This window comes from Ptychodera flava, chromosome 18 (assembly GCF_041260155.1).
Source record: "Ptychodera flava strain L36383 chromosome 18, AS_Pfla_20210202, whole genome shotgun sequence".
Lineage (NCBI taxonomy): Eukaryota > Metazoa > Hemichordata > Enteropneusta > Ptychoderidae > Ptychodera > Ptychodera flava.
The window spans coordinates 1,130,819-1,157,128 of NC_091945.1; the positions used below are offsets into that span (position 1 = coordinate 1,130,819).

Genomic DNA, 26,310 nt, shown 5'->3' on the forward strand with positions numbered 1-26,310 from the left:
CTGTTGCTTGATCTTTCAAAGGCATTTTACCTTATCGATTATCATATCTTGTTAACAACGTTATCAGTATATGGATTATCAGATGGAGTAATGAACTGGTTTAGATCTTATCTGTCAAATCGTTATCAATTGTTGAATATATGGGTAGTTTATCAGTCAAACGTCATGTAACTGCAGAAGTTCCACAAGGTTCGATTTTGGGAGCTTTATTTTTTATGCTTTTAATTGATGATCTTTCGTTATTTGTCGACTCCTCTTTCTTACATATGTAGGCCGACGATCAAACACTTATTGCAATGGATAAATGTATTAGTGAGGTTAACGAGGCCATAAATAATTAGATTCTTCCGATCTCAAATCGGATGGCAGCGAATCGTATGCGCATAAACAGTGGTAAAAAGTGTCTTCACAAGTTGAGTTTCATAAATTAGGCTGGTAACCAGTTGTCGGTTCATATTGCATAAATGAGGCTGGTAACCAGTTGTCGGTTCATATTGCTTAGATATTGATTCCCCAAGTTCAATTTAATTGTTTGGGACGGCCATGTTGAAACTTTGTGTAAGAAATTAAGTATGCGTACAGGTCTTTTACTTACAGTGCGATCATATTTCCCCTATGAGTATATATCGTATGGTATTATATTTTGGACTGTTCCAGAGCGCCCTTGACTATTGGTGCATAGTATGGGCTAATGCAACAGGCAAAAACATTGATAACGTGTTTATTATCCAGGAACGAGCATAGCATATGCTTTTTGAACTTCCCTTTGATTTTCCTTCAGAAGATTTATTTTCATGTCTTAATGTTATGTTGATTAGACAGCGTATTTTTTACTTTACGGCAATTTTAATGTTTAAATGTATGAATGGAATTTGTCCAGAATATTTATCCAGCTTATTTATTCTGAATTGCAATGTTCATGACATGCACGACCTGCGTATCGCCAGAAGTGTTATGTATCAAAAGATATAGTGAAAGAAATGGTCAGTGCAGGTTTCACTTCCGAGGGTCTAAAGTTGAGTGTGGAATGCCTTACCTACAAAACAAAATACTTGTCTATATACCTTCAAATGTAACTTGAAAGACTGTATCATCAGGAATATTCCCTGTCATTTTTTCTTCTTGTACGTATATTTCTGTGATCTGTAAATATTTCAGATTTTTTCTCTGAATAAGCTCCGATTATCATTACAGTATAGTAACTCGGCCGCTCAATAAAAGTGTAAATAAAGTAAATAAAATTCCTTCGCCGAGCATGTAGTTTTCGTTTAATACTTATAGCCCGTGCAAGACTTTGCTTTCCTGCAAAAGTACGGCAGATTGTTATCAATGCTAAAGTTTTCTCCTTGTTAGATTACTGTGATATAGTTTTCTCAAATTGCAATATTACTTTTAAAAGTAGTTTAAAATACATGTATCATCAACTTTACAGTCCGTATTCATCGCAGACTAAAGAGAGCTGATCATGTGTCTCAGGCAAGACGTTCACTTAACTGCATGGCCAACCATTCAGGAAAGACATGACCTACACTTTTCAAATCGTGTCAAAAAATACATTCAGAATTAAGTTCCACCATACTTACCAAACCTCGTCCAAAATTCACCTGTACATCACTACAACACTCGAAGTAAGTTTCATATTCCCAAAGCCTACTGCCATTCGTTTAGATACCAGTCGCCTGTTCTTGCCAATGCATTTTACAGATAATTTTCATTTTCTTGACTTAGTTATACATTTTTATCGGGCTCATTTAAGTGATTTTACTGTTTATTTTGCGATGCTATTTTTGTCTGCTTAACTCCTCATTTTTATATGTATTTTATTTTCAGTCTGAATTTTGATTATCTTAGTCTTATGTTTTGAATGTGAGATGAGCTGTATTTCATTTATTAATGCATGGAAATCCCTTATGGATGCGTTGATTTAAGGTACAACGTGCCTCGAGGACAGATTTTCGAACTCTCAAATTTCTACAATCTTTTCTGATCTACCACTCATTTTAAAGCGCTTCGAGAAAGAAAAATTCACCGTCCTAGTTTTTCGACAATCCAAAATTTAATTTTCTCCCGATAGAGTTAACACAGAGATGGCGGCCATTTTGAATTTCAAACATCGCAAAATGTTTGGTAATTTGTTTCTCTAGTTCCAAACTTTGCATGGTGACCCCCGATTTTTATTGTTGATTTGGTAAGAGAATGGTTGAAAGTTTCATTGAGGAGAGTTTGAGCAAAAGTTGAAGTCTTTCACTTTTGGGGCGCATACTACCTTAAAGAAATAAATGAAAATGAATGAATGTTTGATAAATTAAGGTCAATGACCTCATGTAGACGTTAAAATGAATATATTTATTATGCTAGCTCGACAGAGGTAAAATAATTCTGGGAAAAAGTTAATAAGTGTCAACTTGAAGGCAGAGAAACAAGACCACCGTAATTATGTGGATTCATAGATGACTTTATTTCATCCGGACTATAAACTGACCGTTTCTTTCAGGCATAAGACCAGTAACAGTGATGAAAGGCAGACAAAGGGATTCACATTTTGAAGGAAAGGCAACATTAATGAATAAAAAAAGATACCACCTCACAGAAGCACTACATATATATTGTCATCTGGTACCGTACTTACTTCATAGAAAGATTCATTGAAGGTATGGGGATGAAAGAAAAGCAGAAGCAAACAAACGTCTTCGGTGTCTGTAGAAATAAAGTACCCTAAGGAGTTATTTCTCATGAATCAGCCGACTCTAATTTTGGTTACCACATGAGGATTACTTTTAGCGCCCTCAACGGTCACCCGAAGTTCATCCTTCCCTCATAGTATACATATACATAGAATTCGAATTTGACAGTAGAGCTGGGGCATTGCTGGCATCAATGAAAAGGCGACTAAATCAAGGCTATTCTGTAAAGCGTCCGAATGAAAACTTCCTATTTACAGGTAATCAATATTATGTACACTAAAAACACAACTATTTTTGAGTTGATTACAATGTGGCATTAATTAAAGAACTCGTGTCATAACGATATTATCTTGACGTGATATATAAGACTTGACAACCCTCTGACCTAATATAGTGATCCTGTTAAACGTATGGGATCATGATTACTGACTACCGAGGTCGGCAACTATATTTCGTACACGGACACATATATGTACACCGGGAGACATCGCTGAGCAACCCTGATTGATTTTATTGCTAGGTAACGAGAAACCTAAATCGATGAATGAATTGTTCTTGCCTTCACCATGAAGTTAGCCTGACTCGAGAACTGAATTTGTAATAAATTACACCGTGTGCGTATTTCATACATCGATCGGCGGCAGCACCAGACTTAAAATGTTTATTCAGCTCCTGTCATGATTAACCTGCTGAGACACACGTGTTTCCATGGCCACCAAACTTTGCCTGTTAACTCTGTGACTCACATGCAAACTGACTGCGTTCATCCACGTGTGTTCACAACAGTCAGTCTTATGTACATTTCCTGATAAACACTACATCAATTTTCTTTTTTTTATCGGCAAAACTAGTTTTCAGATACAGCTGATATGCTGATGTGTTCCACTATTAAGAGTAATTATCTCAGAGTCTTTTCAGTATTTTGTAACAGTACCATGCAACGGTATCTACATGACAGGCAAAATTTCTGACTTACACATGAAGTTAAACTGGCAACTCGATTACATCTTAGAACCGTTTATGGAAAAACTAAAGTTAAAAACGTGGAATAGAAACAAAATTACAAAAGGCAAGAAATGTGTAATATAATGTAGATATGTCACCTCCTATCCATGATTACCCCTTGGCAAAAGAGCAATAAAAATATCAACACAGACAAAATTACAACACGTCTTGTTTTATACTTGTGCAGAGTCCCTGAAGTTGCCATTCAACGTATTACAATTGATTGTATGCAATGGTCGTGACATCATCCTATAACATTTGTGACATATCATCATCTTATAACATTTATGACGTCATCCTATACTGATGTCGTCGTAATCATTAGTCTCCTCCAGCTGTGCTCCGATGTCAACGTCGTCATAAATTTCTGAAGGATATTCGTCAACAGCGGAATTGCGGTTATCCTATGAAACGAAGTAAGAGAATGTTGAGAGAATGAAATAAACAGTTACGAGTCTCTCTCTCTCTCTCTCTCTCTCTCTCTCTCTCTCTCTCTCTCTCTCTCGTTACCTTTCTATTGCCCATTTACCTTTACAATCCGTTCAAGGATATACATGTTTACTAAGGGTTAATCTTATCTAAGACACCGACAGTCACCTCAATACTTTCCTTTCATTTGTACATTCGCTTAATCTGACAATCCCAAAGAATCGTAAAATATATTGAACAATGTGAACGTGTAAATAAACTACGATATTTGCAGATACAAAATCACCAACTGTCTGTGAAATGTTAATTCACTTTCTTTATTTATGGTTTTGATAACATTTGCTTGAGACGTACTTGTTTTTGTGAATGAAACTACTAGCTTGGTGTCCTGAATGCGTCATGCTGCACATTGATTCGGTCTTGTGTGACGAGACTACTTTTAAACTTGCCATACTAACGTCTGGTTTGAATCACAGTTGTCTGTTTCTAAGTACATCACCCTTACCTTTAGGTGGCGCTGTATACTGTCGACGTCCACCACAAGCCTCCTAAATGATGGTCTGTCATTTTGATCAAGTTCCCAACATTTCTTCATTACATCGAAGCTGAAGAAATTAGTCCGTGTATTTGTTGGTGAGATTGACTTGCAATGTAATTTTTGAAAATAGTTATGTGTTGGAATACAATATTATGATAAAGCGACGTTGAATCCACCAAGTTCAAAGCTATTCGAGCCGAATTCATCTCATATGCGAAAAAAGATGTATGAATTATGCTGCTCCGTGTAACAACTTCGTATAAAATGAGTCCATGGTGAAAGACTAGGAGATCTTGATGGACAGTACTGAGTGTTTCACTCGTATGGCAATTAATAAAGGTGAAATCGTCTGATTGATCACACAAATATGGACAAAATTTGATGTTTTGAACCTCAAAGGTTGTCAACAAATATTTTCATGAAAGTTTGTTTATGATAGATGAATCTTACTAACACTTGATCCGGACAGTCATCTGGCTGTTTTAAACGATTTCCACTCTCAAGGTATTGTTTGATTCTAGACTTCATACCAGCTGCGTATGGTTTCTTCCCTTTGATGACAGAAAAGAATAATGTCATCAATGTTCGTTTAAATGAAGTTGTGAAAGAAAATGTATAACTGTAACTATACTGTGTTTTTGTTTCATTGCGAAACTCACACCGTTGAACAACAAAAACAAGCATGGCCTTCCCAATTCTTCTTAAGAAGAAACAGCAGAGTTGCCAGCCACGAATTTGAAAAGATTGTTACAAACAGGAAAAAACCCTGTAGTGACAGATCTTTCAGAAATTCAGCAAAACACTTTTTTATTCCATACTCTCTCAGTAATTTGCGTAAGTGGAAGACTGACGAATAATGTGATAGTATTCATTAATAGTTGTTTTGAAGCCCAATTATCACTGCAGAAAATAGTTTCTGGAGAAAAAAATTGACCCCGGAGAAATGTTCTCCTCATATAAAGATGAGTATCGCTATGTGTATTGTGACGGAGAACAAAGAATGCATATATCACATCTTGAAAACGTGTTTTTAGCCACTGACAGAAGTGTTTTGCATGATCATGATAAACAATACAAGCAAAATAAATAAATAGATGGATAGATAAATGAATAAATAAATCCGCAGGACTTGGCTGCCTACAGGTGGAATAGTGCAGAAAACCGAGTTATTTTCTTAATAGAGAAATCGCGCATCTTACTGCTAAAACACTGTACTATTTTGTTGTAACGTTACTGCCCACATAAAAATTGAATTAGTTTGTCCTCGAAATGTCAGGCAATGTCAGGAAAGGGACTGCTCATTTGATAGCATCGCTCATTTGAATGACACGATATTGAACTTGAAATCGTTCCTTTTTATCGAGCATCGGCTCTTGCACGATGACAGAAAAAACCCTCACCGAATGACATAATTTCCCACATGACAATACCGAAAGACCAGACATCTGTTTTGGTGTTGTACGTTGGTTCTTGCTGATCTAAACACTCAGGAGCAGTCCAGTAAATGGGAATTTGGTCCTGCGAGCGAGAAAACGTGGAACGGTTTATAAAATATAACAAGTTACGCTTTACATGTATATGAGTGGTGTTTAAGGAAGACGAAATATGTAATACTGTCAATTAATACAGCTAGAAATTGTTCATTTTTAACCTCGTATCTACAGGACTCGCGTATCGTACACGCTTGTTTGTACACAGGAAGAGAAGCGGTACGCATGCATATGGACAATCAGCGCACATAAGAATTATCAACATACACAGGACACAAGGAAAAACCACGATTTTTTTTGTTCTCAAAATATTAACATAAGATGCAAGAATAACGAGAGACAACTTCTGCAATTCTCAGACTTACTTTTGATAAGGACTGTTAAACGCATTTTGTAAAGGCATACGATGCTCTGTCTCAAATGAATGGACGAACGCTATAGACTGTGTCACAATGTACTTCCAGTGACGTGCTGTAGTCATATTTATACATAATGTTCTGTGAGCGTGACAAATTGTGTGAACAAAATAAACACAAACAAAATTAAAGATGCTGATAATACCTCGGAAAGCTTTACGTAAGTCTCTCCGATCCGAGACAAGCCAAAGTCTGCAATTTTACAAATTTCTGTCTCTCCTACCAAGACATTGCGAGCTGCTAAATCACGATGTATAATCTGCAATGTGAAGACGATAGTACATAAATTATTAATGTGAAGTTAGTGTACATTAGTTAGAATTATTGAAACTGATCATATTTGAAGTCACCGATAAATTGCCTTCCAGTCGCACACGTACTGATAGATACCCCTTGCCATAGGGTTGTCCTTTTTCGGGGAAGAAAAACTTCACAAAGTTCTCATTTTTGTTTGCAAATTTACTACAATCTGATAAAAATAAATTTTACAGTTGCGAACTTGCAGTACTTTTCTCGATTTCAAGCCGTCGATACATGTTTATCTTGTTCAAATCGAACTGACATTACAAATAGAATATGAACATTAATTATCGACAAATCCTTCTTACTGATTTCGAGGAAAGATATTCCATTCCTTTGGCAACATCAAGAATGAAGTTCATCAACTTGTCTTGCTTGATACCGACGCCTTTGTTCTTTCTGAGATACTTCAACAAATCGCCATTCTGGGCAAACTCGAACACAAGAAGCATTGGATCTGAAATACATGATCGCCACATTGGCACTTAGCACTAAGCTAACATTATGCAACATCTACAGTGTGTTGAAAAACTTGAGAGAACAAGATTGCGTTTTTTATAAAATCGAAGCACACAATTTCACGGGATGCATATACTAGATCTGGATGGCTGAATCTGAATGAACTTGTCAATACAGCATAGGATCATGTAGCAAACTTCTATGCAAATCAAAAGTTAATTGTGAACACTTACTCTTCTAAGAGATTGCTGGTTACTACAATTTTCTTCTATCCAAATAAAAAACTACGTTCTGCTTTTCTGTTTCTGCAGAATCTATGGTTGGATTGCAATGCCTAATTTTCGAGAGCAAACTTCTCAGCAGATACATTAATGTATAATTAATCAATCTGACACTGTATGTACCGAACAGAAATCTGCGATCTTCTGAAAAAGCGCGTGTAACTCCCCCTCGCGGCTATTTTAATAAGTCCTACGGTCAGAGAGCTTTTTCGGTACGTGCTCCTTTGCTGTGGAATGCACGGCACTGCCTTCAGAGATTCGTTGCGCCAAAAATGTTACATCTTTTAAACGTTGTTTCAAGACCCATCTTTTACTAAACTTTACTCGTAATTGTAGTTTTTCGAGTTTCGCTGTTTTTTGTATCTTTCAAACAGTTGTGTTCAGCGCACTGAAACGTTTCTGGAATGCGTTTTTTTAAGAAATAAATATATTATTATTATTAATGTTATAGACTTATTTAAGACTTCTAAGACTCAATAAAAGTCGTTCTCTAATAATTTTAATTACCCTGATTGTGACATGAGAACAACTAGGAAATACAAACTGTCGTTTACCGTCATCAGTGACGTAACCGATCAGAGCGATGACGTTGGGATGGTGTTCGAGTGACGTAATCGCCTTCAACTCCTTCGCAAACACCGCTTCGTACGATTCTATGGAGTAAGAATAGAAAAATATCTCCGTTGAAAAAATCTTCCCGTTGTATGAAATATCAAGATATGCCAGTACAGTCACAAACAAGAAAATATACTTTCATTACCAGAATCGAGTTTGAGCGATTTGACTGCGACTTCGATGGTGTCCAACTGTCCTCCAAGGTTTTCCAACGTGGCTTTTTGAACGGTTCCAAATTTTCCTTCTCCGAGTTCACAGATTGGTTTAATGTCAGATCTCTTCAGTTCTTGAGGCGGTGGAAACTTAGGAGACTGTTGATTAAACATAAATCATTACATGAAAATTGCAATTAAAGTAAATGTGAGAAGGTATTCTCAAACTTACCGCAGGAACATTTTTAAAACTACTTTATTTTGTAATTGGGCAAGATGTAAATTTTGCACGGTTGTAAATTTCAAATTAGTCACACAGGTCAGTCAAGTTTACAGGATAAAAACAATGTTGTCTTTAAAGTAAACAACTCCGTTTAAATCGCTGAAATTTCATTACTCGAGTTGACAAGTGACAAAATTGTATGCAAATCACAAGACCATAATTAATGTGAAAATCTTTCTTTAGTGTTTAGATGGAATTAGGGAGGTTGAATTTAATGGCAGATAAAGGACCATGGTCACTATTTTCTCAGAATTTTCCACGAAGACGGGTTTAATGGTATCTTGACATGGTTAAAACCGCATTTTATTTCCTCTGTTCCTACAAATCGATAATCTTGCGTCAACATACTAGAAGAATAAAAGGCAAAACACATTTGCAAGAAATAACGACACCAAAATCTAGAAAATCAAGAGTGCTATTAACGACAGACTTACGGTGACATCAGCGAGAATATCTTCAATTTCAGCAACCAGTGTTATAAAATGCGGTCTGTTATTTTGATCCAAATCCCAACACTTCTTCATGACTAGATAGCTAGTAAATTAAGGTATTAAATGGTGTGATTGTTTTGTGTCACGTGAGGAATATTATGAATGGTTTGAAACACAGTAAAGGGTCGTGCACAGTATATGTTGAAAAGTCGCAGAAGCAAAAATATTGAAGACTTGAGCAAATGTAGCTCGACTGATCGGCTGCAGTGAAGTGTATCGGGTAAGTTGTCCATGTGAGGTAAGTGCGTCCTAAATTCATGCAAGATGCACGGAACTAAGTTGTACATCAGCACAGTAGAAAAAATAAAAGATTTTACATATTTACAGAAAACATACATCTAAACATTCAGTACATCGCGAAGTAAATAATGGTCAGTCAAAAACCTGTTAATTTACCTAAAATTATGCTGCTGAACTATAATTTATACCACGTGTTATGCGCTGCGCGGTGTGAAATTTCGTTCTGAAATTTCGTTTTGTTAAGAATACGTTCCCAATCTGCTCGTAGTCGTTTAATTTAATGCACGACGGGCTTCCTCAAAACGCTATAATTTTTACTGGCAAAATTAGACTAAAAGGTGTTAAATACATCGTACCTGGTGCATTGTCTTCTTCGGTATTGCCCCCGGGCCCTCCCACCTGCACGATGTACTCGGATATAAATGCCATTATTTTGTGAATAACCTTTCACTTTCAGTATTATTGTTTACGTATATCGCTAGTCAATAATAAGGTTTTATTTATATATTTATATACGGTAAAAATTGATAACAAGTAGAAGACAGTAATTAGGCGCCGCGTTACTCTGATTTTCACGCTACATGTGTCCTCTGTAGCAATCATTAGACGACGGTGATGATGATTGCTACAGGGGACACATGTAGCATGACACCATTGAGTAACGGCTAAGTCCTGTTTTCAACTTGTTAGCAATTTTTACAGACGTTTCATAGACGATAAACTCTCAAGTCTTTGTACCAGTGCAATTTGATTGATTTTTAACATGACAATAGAGACATGGATGATAAAGCGCAATTTTATGCACTTAGATCTTCTTTCATGAATAAAAGTCAAACTTACACACGGTCAGAACATTCGTTTGGTTTTTTCAAACGACCACCTCCTTCAAGGAAAGATTTAATCCTTCTACTCAAGCCGGCAGAGTATGGTCTGTCTCCTTAAGAGATGAAAAACAAAGACAGTAACAGACTCAAAGATCAGTCCGCTTCATTCTTAAACTTGTAAAGGAGTTTGAACGTAACTTTTAGGGATATTTTGAAAGGTACCCGAATATAGTATTTTTATCAATGTGCTATCACTTGACTTTGACATGGCTAAAGCAGCAACCTTCCCATGACGATAAATTTTGTAAGAACCATTGCCCCCGTCGTTGGATGCGGCCATATGAAGCGAACACCAATTCCTTAAAAGTTTATAATAGCTTAATTTCAGTTGATTCTGTGCAGTTTTTAGAGAATTACTCTGTGAACGAACTATGCGTAAGCTGGATAAGATATGATACAGTCACAGAGCAAAGAAAACCACGTGAAACTTAAAAAGCTAGTGTTGTTGGTATTTCATAGAATTCGCAAACGTCAGAAATCACCATTTCACAACCAGTAGGTCAGGGAATATAACTCACCAAGTGACATTATCTCCCACATGACGACACCAAAAGACCAAACATCTGTTTTGGTGTTGTACGTTGGTTCAGTATCGCCAAGACACTCAGGAGCAGTCCAGTATATCGGAATCTTATCCTGGCAAACAATTATATCAAAATGTGGCTATGATTTCCTGAAAACTGGGAAACCATATGAGTCTGCTTTGCGGAATGTATTTTTTAAGATCAAAATGCAAAATTTCCAACCTGTAAATCATAATTCGAATTTCCCGAAAACAAATAAATAAATTTCGATAACGTTGGTCTTTCTCTCGCAAATTCCATCAGATTTTCATCGACTCAGTACATAGATGGTTTTATCACACGTACAGGTTTTGTGCAGGAATATATGACCACTAAAGATAGCAGTATGGTAAACCAGACCTGCAGCAGTCCTTTGACAACATATATGCTACCTTCCTAAGACATGAAACCTGCTGTATGTATAACATGTCGTTACTAACTGCTGTATCCCTAATGAAACTTTCTGTATACACCAAACCGTCAGCAGAGCTTCCTTGTAAGTAAAGCCGCTGTAATGCCACTCAATGTGAGCAAGTAGAATACATTAAACTTTGATGTTTGCCGTATGCCTGCCACAGGAATATTATTTCTCATCCTGTTTGTACAAAAGTGTGCCGCATTACGCAATTACCTCTGATAATTTCACGTAGATCTCGCCTAAACGAGACAAACCAAAGTCGGCGATTTTACACGTGTCTTTATCTCCGACCAGGACATTTCGGGCCGCCAAGTCACGGTGGATGATCTGAAATCAATATATCGGAGTCATTATCTTGTACGATTGATAATATGACAGGAAACATAAAGAAAAATTGTCTTGTTCATGTATCACATGTAGATGAGGGTCCAGGCGTTTCTGTCAAGAGCTTCAGGATGTAGCAAATCGAAACTGCATTGCTGATGAGGATATAAACTATAGAGCTAGTTTTCATAAACCGACTTGAAAGGAAATGTTGCAGAATATAGAGAAGCAGTAATTCCTGGCAAAAAAATTCAAAACGGTTGCTCAACAGCCATATTAGGTGACACCTGCCAGTATGTATTAACAAATGTTCACAGTGACCGTCAGATGAATAAACCGCCTGATGGTTGTTATGTAACCCGAGTAAATGCCTACGATCCGGAAATATATCTATTGTAGCGTTGGAATATAATTACTTACTGCCTTGGAGGAAAGAAATTCCATTCCCTTTGCGACATCGAGGGTAAAGTTGACGAGCTTCTCTTGAGATATACCATCAACTTTCTTCCTTTTAAGATAGTTTAACAGATCTCCTTCCGGTGCGAACTCAAAAACAAACAGCGTCGGATCTGAAACACAATGATGGGTGTATATAATAGGCAACAAAAAGACTCACTGCTATGTTGTGAATTAAAATACACCACATACGTCCCAACCATGGAAATGAAAATGAAGATGTTAAGATAATTTAGTTCTATCTGTCTGTCTGATGATTGCAGGATTAATGAATCTTAAGTAACATATATTATTTCTTTCTACTTGAAGCGATTTGTGTTATATATATATATATATATATATATTATATATATATATATATATATATATATATATATATATATATAAACAAATTACTTCAAGTACAAAGTAATGAAATCTATTACTTAAGTTTCATACATCCTGCAATCCTCAGATCTTCTATCTGAGGATTGCAGGATGCATGAAACTTAAGTAATAGATTTCATTACTTTGTACTTGAAATAATATATATATATATATATATATATATATATATATATATATATATATATATATATATATATATATATATATATATATATATATTGCTAGACGTAGAACTTGTCGTGATTACTCTACAGACTGTTTCATGCGCTTGGCAATCGTCAATCGACTCCTGACGATTGCCAAGCGCATGAAACAGTCTGTAGAGTAATCACGACAAGTTCCACGTCTAGCAATACCTACGCCCTGCGGAAACGCATCGAGCACTATACATTGCCTGAACTGACACCAAGCCACTGATACATATATATATATATATATATATATATATATATATATATATATATATATATATATATATATATATATATATATATATATATATATATATATATATATTCTAAGAACTAAGTACATTCTTACATGGCAAAAAAGGTGTGGAAGCAAATGAAAACGATGTAAACATGGCACAGTGACATCAATATGTCTGGTAAATGAGATTAAGATAACGAGGTACCCAGAATGTGTGTGTCAATGATAGTAACCCAAGTTGATTCCTGTTTATATTACCTCCAACAGTGACGAATCCGATGCAAGCTATAATATTTGGATGGTAATCGAGTGAAGATATCACTTTCAATTCTTTTTCGAATTCAGTTTTCGCTTTTTCCGTTTCTGTCAGGATAAAAAATGAATATAAATAAGATTGCTGAAACAAAACCAAAGCATTTGGTGTAAAATATCCCACAATTGTAAAGAAAAACAACGAAAATTTCACTTCAATGAAACCGTTCAGAAAATCCTAAAAATCTTACCAACACCACGGTTTAGGGATTTCACTGCAACATCAATGGCGCCTCTCTGTCCGGCAAGATTTGCCAGTTTTGCCTTTTCCACGGTACCAAAATTACCCTCTCCAAGTTTGTGCAGCACTGTGATGTCTGATCTCTTCAGTTCGTGAGCTGGATCAAAGTTGCGTGGCTGCTCCTGGGTAGCAGGCTATAAAATGCGAAGAGAGCATACATTCTCATAAACAAAGCTCGTTCTGAAGTTTATGATTTTCATTAATTCTTCTTGAAATTGCCCTTTGATAGTTTTACGATGTTTGTCGTTTTGTTTGAGATAAATCTGACGAACAACCTTAGAACTTGACGTGAGTTAACGATATTGACTTGTTCGTCTAAAGGTAAATGGGAGAAAAAAGCAATATGGCTTCCACTATTGAGGATTCAGGTAAATGCGAATATATCGTGATATGTATTTATTAGTACCAACCTGAGTGAGTACTTCAATTTCATATCCATTTTCTCTCTGTGTTGGATCGTACGAACGACTCAAGTATTTCAAAAACGGTGGATTAATCATTTGTCTGGAAAATAACAAAGTAACAAGAATGATGGTCCTTTCCTCGACTGGGAAACTGGGAACAACCGTACAGTACGGATTCCTCTCCTTGACTGGGGATAACTGGGAATAAACCGTACACTACGTATTCCTCTCAGAGTAACCCAAATCAAGATACAATAAATCAAAATGCAATGGGCGAGACAAGTAGTAAATAAGAGACCCATCCTTGTTTATATGGCCCTGGGTCAGAGGAATTCATCTGAAACTCCGAAATTTGAGTAAATTCCTGTCCCAAGGAGAAACCTGGTGGCCTTCAAAAAGATTGTTGATCACCCCCTGTTATATATCTATATCTGTATATATGTGCAAGGGTGTCTGATCCATCAATGTATCGATCAATCAATCTATCAATCTATCCATATGCAAGTTAGTCCAAATCATTAAATTTCTTACCAGTGAACAAGGATAATAAGGAAATTGTATAAGCAAAGGTATACAACTTTTACCGAGTCGAAAATCTCTACGGGATTGCTGTTTACTTCTTTTGGGAAGCATCAACGTTTAGCATATTAATCTTATCACTATTATGATCTATTCGTCCATTTGATGAAATACTCAAGCGGACAAAAATGTCATCAATAACATACCAAATTACAACTTTATAAGTTACTTTGTCATGCTATAAGAATAAAGCTTCGAAGCTAACCACTGATTATATCCTCTTCAACATCTTGCCCCACTGTTATGTCTACTTTGATTAGGCCATAGATGTACAGATTAAGCTGAAGCTCAGTTATGGTGCCAGAACATCTATAAAACGTGCTGCAAACTTGAACTGCTGGTTCAGAGACAGAGACACTAATATATATATATATATATATATATATATATATATATATATATATATATATATATATATATATATATATATATATATATATATATATATATATATATATATATATATATATATATATATATATATATATATATATATATGTATATATCTCCAAACCATGAATAATGACGGCTCCAAACTTTACAAACCTTTCTCTTAAAACGATGTAGATTATCGCCAATACAAGCAAAACGAAGACCGTGACAAGGGCGGCGATGAGACCGGCGGTTGATGCACAGTCGACGGGTGCAGAGACTGGCCATCGTCCGGTATGGCCCAAGACAGTGGACGTTATGCGCCATTTTGATTCGAATTCGGCTGGCAAGGGACTGAAAATAGAACATACTTTAACCCTTTGAGTGCTGTAATTTTTTCAATCACAACTTTAGTACAATATTTTACCAATTGTTTTGAACTTTTCTGTAATAAATTTGATAATTGTGGACCTAATGACCATTGTATTTGATTGGCTGCAGTCTTTTATCAAAATTCGGGCAAAAATCTGAAAAAAATTGACTGAGGTACATTTTTCAAAGGCAACAATTGACTTTGGCGCTCAAAGGGTTCATTACGTCAATCAGTGAAAATATTAGTTCAATGTGAAATATCGCCCTCTGTCGACAGAAGAAAAGAAGAAAATATCTACTACAGGGAAGGATATTGCATAGGCAATTTTCATTTGATACATCCATGTGAAATACTGAAGGAGTCTACTTGTAACGCATGCCTTAAATGTTTTGTTCGGTAAAAGACCATTTCAGACAACATGACAAAAGAAAGCTAATATTCCCGTTAAATTCTGATCGATGAACACTACAGAATGGAGTAAGCTTTCCTGGCTTTAATATGTCAACTTGGTAAATCAACTCACTTCTCGATAATATGTTCTCCCTCCACAACCGTATGCGTTTGAGGATAGGTGCACGTAAACCAAACGTCAGTTCTGGTAAAAAGATAATTCATGTTATGAAAAATAAATTAACATTTCCATAAATAAGAAGTCGCCACATTTCCTTGTTTTATGATAGCAGGATTTAGATGGATTGAACTATGCCTTTTAATCACATATTCACATACATACATATGTGCGCTCAGTATGTAATTTACCTGTGTGTGTATGTGTGTGTGTGTGTGTGGTTCAAATAAACATGTATATGTGAATGCGTGTATATATGTGCTCGTCTGTTTGTCTGTCTGTCTGTCGAAGAACACATTGTTAATTTGTTTCAGTTTGCATAATGCAGAGAAGTTATGTTGCGAAGAACACATGCCATCGTTAAACATTGCCATGTATACTTTCAATCCATCTAAATCCTTGTATCACCATTAATCCATTTTCGCGATGGTTTCATTGATCGTGTCAAAAACCGGAGTCGAATATATGCATGGTCACCCATTTACTCAGTATCTTTCAACAAGTCAAATAATTAGTATCTTGCATCAAACAAAATTCATGAAAAATGGCCGACTTTGTCCGTTTAACAACGGAAAACGCAGTTTACATTTCTGGCCATTTCTTTAGTTTTGCTAATTGATATATATTCTTTGGTATTTATGAAAGGAAGACACTCATTGCTTGACTATTCATCGATAATGTTGATACTTACAGGTCAATGTCGATGACTTGGTTTTCTGATACAGACGGGCCGATGATCAAAATGGCGACGTCGAGTCGTAGATGGTCTTGCAAATCACTATTAATCAAGAATAAATCTGGCGTTTTACAATAAAACTTTCAAATACACTCTCAAAGCTCTTAAACTTACAAGTGTTAACTTTTAATTCAAGTTTATCTTTATCTATGATATCTTTCTGAAAACAATTTTTGAACTAACTCAAGACAACGACGCAATAAACCAAACATACCTGATTATTTCCTGTGAGTTCAGCTTGATGTACATCTCAGATGAAGATGACGTCATAATTATGGCGTTTTTGATACGTGTCGTCATTATCTTTTGAAAGAACACACAATAATAAAGTACGTGACCGAGATCAAGATCAAAAAGAAGTACAAGATATTATCATACATTTATGTAACATGCATCAAAGTAAGGAACAGGAGAAAGATTCTGGAACGTCATCGCCAACAATTTACGTTCAGTATCCTATTACAATCTTTTACCGCCTGAAAAGACGCTGAAAGACTTGTTTTCCCCATTTTAAAAACAACTATGCCTCAATCTGGCAAAAATACCGTTTCCCTGTCTGTTGGAAAAAATCTCAGGCAAGAGCATTGAAACGTACATTTGCACTAAGCTTATGATTACGTACGCATCTGTTTAATAAGTTACACCTGTCGTTTACACACATTACATTGCATATGCTTAGCTTACTTCTAGATCTGTAGTAAATTACTGTACATCTACAATTGAAAACTTCAAGTAAATCAATTCTAGGCCTAGGTATACAATGCATTCTGTACCAAAATTTTTTGTTGATATCAGGGATGTGAATCGCAATAAGGCTTGAAAGTGGGGAGCTTCTTTTTCTTTTCCAATGATGATGCAGATTGCTAATAATTCGGTAGCAACGATGGAATACGTTATAAAATTAGGTATTGACAAATTGATATTTTTAACTCACGTGTCGTAGCAACATGTCTGCCTGTCTGTCTGTATGTATGTTTGTTTACACTGTAACTCAAGAATGCCTCTCAACGGATTCAAGTCAAATTTGGTATACAGGTACCATATGCTAATGGCAAGATTGATTAGATTTTGGTTGGCGATGCTTGCATATTAATGAAGTTATGAAATATCATTTTTTTCATAAAATGGTTTCCTATGGAAACATTAATGACAATGTCGACATATATACAAAAATACTGAACAAAATTTCATGAAACTTTTTACTGATGACAATCTTAGAACATTAAGAAGATACTGCGAGTGTCATGTCAATTATCTGCTCATTTGCATATTTATTGAACTTTTGTAATTAATGATATAATTCTGTAGTTAGTAAAAATTTGGTTAAACGTGCTATAAATATTAATCCAATAGATATCTAATTGTACTGAGAAGCATTGAGCAGTGTCAAGTTAACAAACAGCTTATTTGCATATTTTATGAAGTTTTCTAATTATTCATATAACTCCGAAATAACTGCACCAAATTTGATGAAATTTGCTGCAGATACTGATTTAACAGATATCTGGCAGTGTTGTGAAGCATTTAGTAGTGTGAAGCTAATCATGGGTTTATTCGCATATTTAATGAACTTTGTAATTATAGTGATATAACTCTGAAATATGTGCACAAAATTTGATTAAACCTGCTACAGATATTGATCTGATAAATATCTAATTGTCACGTGAAACACTGAGCAGTGTCAAGCTATTTAAGGGCTCATTTGCATATTTAATAAACTTTGTAACTTCGAAATTACAGCATTAAATTTAATGAAACGTACTGAACTTCTTGATCTGAGAGATATCTAATTGTCCCATGAAGCATTGAGCAGTGTCAAGTTAATAAACAGCTCATTTGCATATTAAATGAGGTTTTGTAATTAGTGATTTAACTCCGAAAGTACTGTGCGAAGGTTGATGAAACCTGCTACAGATATTGATCTGTCAGATATCTGATTGTTCTGTTAAGTGTACTATGTAATGAACCTTGTAAGCCACGTGAGAACATCCAGTTCACATCTGGTTATCAGAAAATGGTAGTTGTATACACAGAAACGCGCTCTACTTTTTACATGATGAGAAATTGTTTTCTTTATAAATTAAAGGTAATATGTTTGCCCTTGTACGTTTTAACCATTTGACAGTTCAGTGGCGTCGCCACACTGAAAAATCTTTTGAATGTGAAGTAAGGAGTTTACTTTTTTACCTTAACCCTGGCATTAGCCGAGGAAAGTCCATATCCGAAGTTGTCAGTAGCTTTCACAAAGAATTCATAGGTTGAACTTTCATCGGCATTTAATTGTTCAGTTAAGTAGATCATTCCAGACCATTGCTGGACTGCAAACTGACTCAGGTTATCTTCTACCTCGTACAGCAATGCACTGTTGTTTCCGATATCATCATCATCGGCCTAGAAGAAATTCAGATATTGAAAATAAATTCTACATAAATCGTATACGGAAATGTATTTCTATTGACTCAGTAAAATTGCTTGATAATCGAAGAGGTCGGTGGATTAGAGAAAGTAAATGAAAAGTGAAATAACAAAAGTAAAAGAATCCTCTCACTGACAGTGACGAATCCCACCTATTGTGAATGGAATGTTGTATCCAGCCATGTTTTACTGAGGATTATATTGAGGGCGCCAAAGTCGATAGCATATGCATCTGTAAGCAATTTTAGGATCGGAGTACCCTGTTCCTGTCCCTGTTCAACTTGTATGTGAGATGATTGCTTTTTCGATTACATATAGATCCCAGTTTTTGGAATAGTTTGTTGACTTCACAACATTTCCGAATTTTTTTATGTATTAACTCGACACAAGTTCCTACCCACGGGTTTGTTGATGTCGCTGCACTAGTGAAACATTTTCGCGTCTATTAAAATTAGAATGAATTATAATTTCATGCCCCTGGTTCACGATTTCTACACAAAAACGATAATATAACTCTAATTACAGTTAGACGTAATCGTCAATAGTATCCTTTACCGTGACTTTAATGATTTTGGTTCCTGGTGGAATGTCATGGTAAATGCCAATAGCGTAGATGTCTTTCTGGAATCTTGGAGAATTGTCATTGATGTCTTCTACTCTTATCAATACACACAGTTCACTCAGCAATAGGTCTTGACAATGATCTGACGAAAAGTGAAAAAAAATCAAACGTCTTAAGCTTCAACGAAGATTTAACAATATCACTAATATATGAATACGCTTGTAAGTTTTTAATGATAATCGGCGAATGAAATATTTGAGTTTACTTCCTCCATCCTTTCTAGAATGACAAGAGGACGATATTCTTAATACAACTTCCATAATATTTTAACCCTACTATCCCAGAATTTCAAATCACATTATGAGTAATTTTGACGTGTTCAGAGTTCCTGAGCAAAAAAATTCCATAAACTATTAAAACTGTTTTGTATTCTTCCCTTTCTCAATTTAATGTTAATTTCACATTTTCACATTAAGCTTATGGATCCATGATGTTGACAAAAATAGCACAACTACATAAATTGAATTCAGTTACCAAGGGATGCAGCACTTGACTCTTTATTCGCTGAAATACCATCGGAACCATTCTTTATAAAGGTACTAATCAGTAAATTATACTCAGCGATGTCTTCTCTGTCGAGTTCCACTTTGTTACAAATCTCTCCTGTGTCTTCATCTATTGTGAAGTGATCTGATAAATACAATATCATGCAAAGAAATTAGATTTTTGCAATAATAAACGTTATTTGACCTGTACTTATTTCAATGATGTATATAGATACATTGTGCACCAAATATCAACCGCTATATGTAGGCGTTCATGATAATTAGCTTTGTTGTTGTCTGGAGGTGCGATTATTCGTGATTATGTTGCTGTTGATTTCATATTAACAGTTCTATCAAAGCTCAGACTACTAAAAGACGAGTCGAGGCAGTCGTCTGAGATCAAAGGTGATCTTCATTGCTTGGTTACCGTGAAAAACACCAATCATGATGCCAAAGTACAAAATACCTCCTGCTAAAATATTTGTATTGGAAAGATGATGTGCGATTAACAAAGATAAACTTTGATCAGAAATCGATCGGTTACAAAAATGGTTCCATTATATTCACCATTGTCGTCACCAGCTGTTATACTGTATTTAATCGATCCGTTGATTGGTCCATTGTAAAACGCCTCTGGTATCTTTTCACACCAAGACATTGGTTCATCCCCTTCCACAGGACTTGTACTCATGCTGCGAAATTTTTATTGAATATTAAAGTTAATATCATAAAAAAGCTCTACGATTTGGTAAGACAAAAATAGAGCGATAAGTGCAAGACAGAAGAGCAGGTGAGTGCCTTCATGAAGAATGTACAAATATTTATTGTGATGGCATCAGCCATGTTGGCGTCCGCGGCGATGGATAGTATTCAGCCTGTAGTAAAGTCAGAGGCTAGGTTTGACAGATTAAAGAGAAGGCACCGTTACAGAAGTGGTAGTCACAATACATTGCAGTCTGCTGATGTGCAGCTTGCTCGGAAGGTTATATTTGATTGGTTGATAGTTACAATTCACAGCAACTTAGGGAGTCTATTTGTATTATTTAGTTATAACGAAAAGATTCAGCCACCCAATCGGATAACACCTTTCCCCGATTGCAGTTAGTGCCGCCATTATGGACTACTATGCTTTGTTTATGGCAGGCACGACGTCATCAATTTGTGGCGATATCACTTCCGTAATGGTACCAAGAAGAATGCAAACAAGCAAACAAACAAACAATCGAACAAACAAGTCTAAGTCTTACTTGTACATCTGTCCAGGTATATCAAAGATAGGTTGAACCCAAACGAATACTTTCACGGGAGCTTCACTGTACTTGCTCCAACATCCATCATCGGTTGCCCTGACGAAAAACTGAAAATAGTACACACAAATTAACCAATTCAAATTCAGAAAAGCTTCGAACTGTCTTTCGATACCTTCGATTTGAGTAACATTCTACAACAAAAATGTCCCTGCCATTCCTACTCTACCATGACTACCGCACATCTATTTATTTATGTGCTTAGACTCTTAATAGCCAACCAGCAAAATATCTTCATCAGTGTAACCTAATATTACAGTCTTAGGGCATTCTGTCATGTTTATACATAGATTTATCAAATATAAATATCAAATGCAAATATCCCATTTCAAAATCTGCTTAATAAATTTGTAATGAGATATTTCACCACTCAGCATTTCAGTTATCAGTTCTATGTATACCTGTGGTATACATATGAGAATTTAGTGTCCATGACAATGGAGTGAAAGATATGAATATGATTGTTCATTTTTGTCTTTGGTCCTTTGGATAGTTAAAAAGCATCAGTGCATGTAACATTTAAATGCAAATGTACGCTCAGCAATTGATCTGTATGATTTTAACTTTGGATATAATGGGAGAAAAGGTGATAAACGTTATACGAAGAAACCACATTTGAATGAGGCTCACTATCGTCTGTGAAAAACTTCTGTGTATAGAATACAAATTTGAGAAATTTTGAGAAGCCGGAAAGTCGATTGCGAACACTCATGCTCCCTTGCTATCAAAGTACAATATTCATACGATTATTGATAGCGTACAGTCTGAATGTAAATATGCAGTCATTAGCGCACATAGCATGAATTTTTAAATGATGGTTAGGACTTATCGTACAGTGTGGTGAGTTGATGATATCGCTGTCAAAAGTCCATGCCAGCCGAATTCAAAAACACCTTCATGACAACTCCAAGTTTGACGAGGAGCATGCCCCTAGTAAAACCACGGTCGGTATTAATTCAACTCTCTTCAAATTTTGATTTTATTTTGCTCTAGACGATGGAGATATCTCGAAAAATCAGCTGCTGAAATGGGCAGAGCTTTGTTTTCATACAGCGCGTAAAAATATCTAAAACATCGGTTTGCGATACGCGGTGACTGCATAAAAGTAAATTGTACGATTTGATCCCCTATATTGAGTGCTTATCAATAGATTGTCATGTCCTTAGAAGATCCCTTAAAACCATAGAACGTGCAATGTCAGCCATTGTCTGGAAATTATCATAATTATCATATTCTCTAAGATATTTTCGTTACCAATGTTTCATCTATCAAACAGACTGTGGAGGGACTGCAGACTCACCTCGTAGATATCAGTTTGCCATTGTCCTTGTTCTGCATCGTCAAATCGTCTGGCAACCAATACATCTCCCTTGTACGGATCAATTGTAAAATGGGCGAGAGCCAATGTATCGTCGTCAGCGTGAAGACTGTAACTTATGCTTGCATTGCAGGTTCCCTTTAAAGGATAACAGTATTTTAGAGCAAATAGGGGTTGTTACCATGGCGATTGCATCGATCGTTGCAGACTCAGAATTAAAAGAAAACCAAAATTAGCCCTTCTGTTTTTGTCCTATCGTATCGACTGAGAAATGCTCTATTCTCCTTTATAACATTACCGTGCCCTGTCCGTCGCATTTCAATTGCTCGAGCTGATGTGACCGACCACAAATGCGCAATAATGGTTTGTTTAAGTGCCCTTGAACATGGACAATATCGTAAACATCGTACCTTTTCAGCTAAAACGTACATTGTAAATTGTACAAAGATCATCATCACCCACAAAATAAAATGGAACACTTATGGGCCAAGTATATAAACTTAAAAAAAAATCTCCGGATTTACAAAGTTTTTACAGCGCCCGCACTACTCACTGACAAGTTCTGGGGCCCCGTTGTCGTTCGCGTGGGAAATTTTTTGACAGTTTTTTGGGTTCTTTGATAATATAATGGAAATTACAGACTCCGCGCTCACCATTAACGTTAAATTAATAAATTAACGTTAAATTAATAGGCTCGGCAAGCCTCGCCCGTTAATTTTGGCTTTCCTCTCGCCCTTGCCCATAATAAACGTTTATGGTCACGCGTCGTCCGTTATTTCTATATTTAATAGCTTTGCGTAAGATACCACTAATACTGTTGAGCATTTCATCGTAAATTTAAAAAAAAGCAAATAAAAAATAATAGTAATAATAATAATAACAACAACAATCTCACCAACTCGCCGTCGTTCTGAGCCACTACTGTCAGCACGTGATCACCGACACGAGCATTGATTGGTACATCGCCTTCATAAGGCAGTCCATAAAAATTAGGGGGTTTTCGGTCAGCATCAGCTGCGTGCACACTGTTGTCTACTGAAATATTTTAGTCGTATGTAAATGAGAAAACTGACATACAACATCTTCATCGAATTAACCAGTTCTGCGATCAGGAATTACTCTACAATGTTTCCATCGATATAGAATCACATGTCATCATAATGATAAAGATGGAGTTTTAAATTAACATATTGCATTAAATTGCAATTCATGCAAATTCTTAATAACTATCTCTTAGTGTGTTTACTGAAGGAGATAGAAAGTGAATTGATGAGATGAGCGCATGCTCAGTATAGATTCCTTGCAACCTTAAGTATTTAAATATGCCATCGTTGTAGACTTGACAATCAACTTTTGACAAGCCAAGCAGACTACAAAGCATAGCGGTACACCAAACACGGCAAAAACTAATTATTGTTTGAAATTTCAAAGCAAAAGATACGATTACCTTGAAGATTCATGACAGGTATAGTCCATGAAAGCACCAATACTACTGTGTTCAACACTGTAAATTAAATGGGTCATAAATTTTCATTTGCTGTAGTTCACATATTTTGATACGAGCACAAGAAGAGTTTGCCAGCCATGTATTAAGTGAACTTTCTTTAATATTCCAGTCCCACGGACATTTGCTTGATGGAAGACTGTCTAATGACACATCTTAACTCATATGATTTGAAAAATCTAAGGTATAAAGATAGCGACACATTTTGTATTGATGCGGAGATAGAAACATGTCAATGAAGGGTTGATCAATTTATTCTGAATCAGTAAACACTTTAGAAAGACTGTCACAGCGACTTTACTCTGACAGAATTTCAACAATTAACACGACTGACTTTGAATTATTCATGGATAGTGAGTATCAAGATTGACAACGATGAGAGGGATTTATTCAGCCGACAGTCACTAAGGTGTTCTTTCAGTTTAATATCAGTGATGGCATCTAGGTATATTCTGCATAGTAACTGCCATACACGGCAGTTTGATAACCTCTGCCAGGGTCGAAGGTTGCCGAGCGCTCGTAAACTGCTGAACTTTTCAGTCTGCCTGACCTTACATTGAGATATCATGACTGAATTTCCTTTGTAACAGGCAACCTCATTGACTGAATTCTGCACCGACTTGCAATTTTCTCTTACTTTCAAGCAAGGACATCATTTCTTTCGTAATAAACTGTTGAATTTTAAATACTGCATACCACCGAATATCAGCCTTTGGATAGAAGGTCATGTGAAGGTCATTAAAACTGTCTGTTGAAGTAATTCCAATTTGCTTCAATTATTCAACAAAATTCGATAAATTTGCAAAGTTTTAAAAGAAAATTCTCCTACTCTTGATAAATTCCACATCAATAACAAATGTTGATTAATCGACAAAATTTGACAAATTTGCAAACTTTTAAAGAACAATCTCTTGCTCTTGACAACTTCTACTTTAACAACAAATGTAGACCCTGCCCTGTCTATACCATCAACTATGGCAAATCTGTGAACTGTTTGTTGACAGCAAATACAATGCATACTGGTGTCGTCGGGAAAGACGGGTAGTCTGCGACCAAAGTAAATACGAGTCTGGTCGGTATAGGTACGGTTAAGGGTTAAACATGGACAACAATGTTGAATGTTATTGTACGGAATTCTGTTTCTTGTATTTACCGAATAGAAGATACTTGATCTATTATTAATGTCCTCATTGTCCTTATGGTCACCAAGCACGACCATGTCAGGTGGTTGTTTTGCCTTTTCGTCACGGTAGTTCAGTGTAATCAATTTGATTTTCGGACAGCCATCAAAAGTCGTATGAGCTTTATTACATTATATTGTCATTCCCAAAGCTATTAATTGTGACTCTGAATGCACAAGCATAGTGATTTATGTAGTTGTACATGGGGGATGCATTGACTAGATTATATATTCAGCTCTATGTGGTAGTGTACGACGACTTCATCAATCAGGAACAAGGAAAGAGGAGGAAATGATTTTGGATCAAAAATCTTAAGTTCCGTGGATCATATCAACAGTTATTTTGATATCAGTGCTTAAGTAAAGCACCAATATTACAGGTCAGCAAAATAAAACGTATGCACACGCGGAAATCCATACTAAGAAAATACACCTGTCCAGTTATCTTAAAAAGAAACTAAAGTGAAAGACACGCCATAGATAGACTTCAAGATCTACAGAAATTGTTACAGCATCTCAAGTCAGTCATCAGTTAAATACTTTACTATTATCATAAACTTACCGACATTGCATTTTATCGGCGAAATCATCCTATCGCTAGAAGAAATGTCGCCTTTCCAAAATTTCCGGAAGTACTCCAAGACGCGTTCTGAGGTTTGCGCAACTTGCTCAAACCATGTGACAAAATAGTTATGCAAACACGTCAAATATATGTAAGCAACGTATTGACATTTTCACTTCTCAGTGAGGCAATGTGTGGACACCAGCACACAGGTTATAACAGATGCATGTATCAGGCGATGTGTGGACACCAGCACACAGGTTATAACAGATGCATGTATCAGGCAATGTGTGGACACCAGCACACAGGTTATAACAGATGCATGTATCAACGCAGCTGCAAAGGTTACGACATATCGATTAGATGCCAATATTTCACTCATACATGTCAGATGACGTCATCAGTGTACTAAGCTGCCCTGATAAAGTACGCTGTTGGTATTCAAGGGTTTTGATAACGATGCGGAGAAGTTAGCAACTTAAGAATGT

At 36.0% G+C, this 26,310-nt stretch overlaps 1 protein-coding gene across 2 annotated transcripts; it reads right to left on the minus strand.

Annotated features, from left to right (window-relative positions):
- Positions 1 to 2,434: 2,434 nt before the first annotated feature.
- On the minus strand, positions 2,435 to 26,155 carry LOC139117968 (uncharacterized). Of its 2 annotated transcripts, none has more exons than XM_070681227.1 (29): positions 25,823 to 26,155; positions 24,024 to 24,080; positions 23,472 to 23,608; positions 22,559 to 22,714; positions 21,199 to 21,308; positions 20,519 to 20,643; positions 19,941 to 20,096; positions 19,400 to 19,548; positions 18,617 to 18,820; positions 16,644 to 16,732; positions 16,385 to 16,471; positions 15,649 to 15,720; positions 14,927 to 15,106; positions 13,808 to 13,901; positions 13,348 to 13,531; positions 13,103 to 13,207; positions 11,993 to 12,141; positions 11,462 to 11,575; positions 10,786 to 10,903; positions 10,224 to 10,320; positions 9,087 to 9,186; positions 8,363 to 8,528; positions 8,157 to 8,255; positions 7,171 to 7,319; positions 6,708 to 6,821; positions 6,057 to 6,174; positions 5,111 to 5,207; positions 4,624 to 4,723; positions 2,435 to 4,093 (listed from the first exon to the last, which is right to left on the minus strand). In XM_070681227.1, the coding sequence occupies exons 1-29, from the start codon at positions 25,848 to 25,850 to the stop codon at positions 3,983 to 3,985; spliced, it is 3,465 nt and encodes a 1,154-aa protein (XP_070537328.1). In that variant the 5' UTR covers positions 25,851 to 26,155; the 3' UTR covers positions 2,435 to 3,982. The 2 variants fall into 2 exon arrangements, with proteins under 2 accessions (XP_070537328.1, XP_070537327.1); XM_070681226.1 differs by having other exon boundaries at positions 23,472 to 23,611.
- Positions 26,156 to 26,310: the final 155 nt, after the last annotated feature.

Excerpts from the sequence above, each read along its gene's own strand:
- LOC139117968 (XM_070681226.1), bottom strand. The coding sequence starts at position 25,850 with ATGATTTCGCCGATAAAATGCAATGTCG. Across the intron at positions 9,187-10,223 it reads AACGAATGTTCTGACCGTGT|CTATCTAGTCATGAAGAAGT; the intron begins GTAAGTTTGACT and ends TTAATTTACTAG. Across the intron at positions 5,208-6,056 it reads GTGGGAAATTATGTCATTCG|GGAAGAAACCATACGCAGCT; the intron begins GTGAGGGTTTTT and ends CTGTCATCAAAG.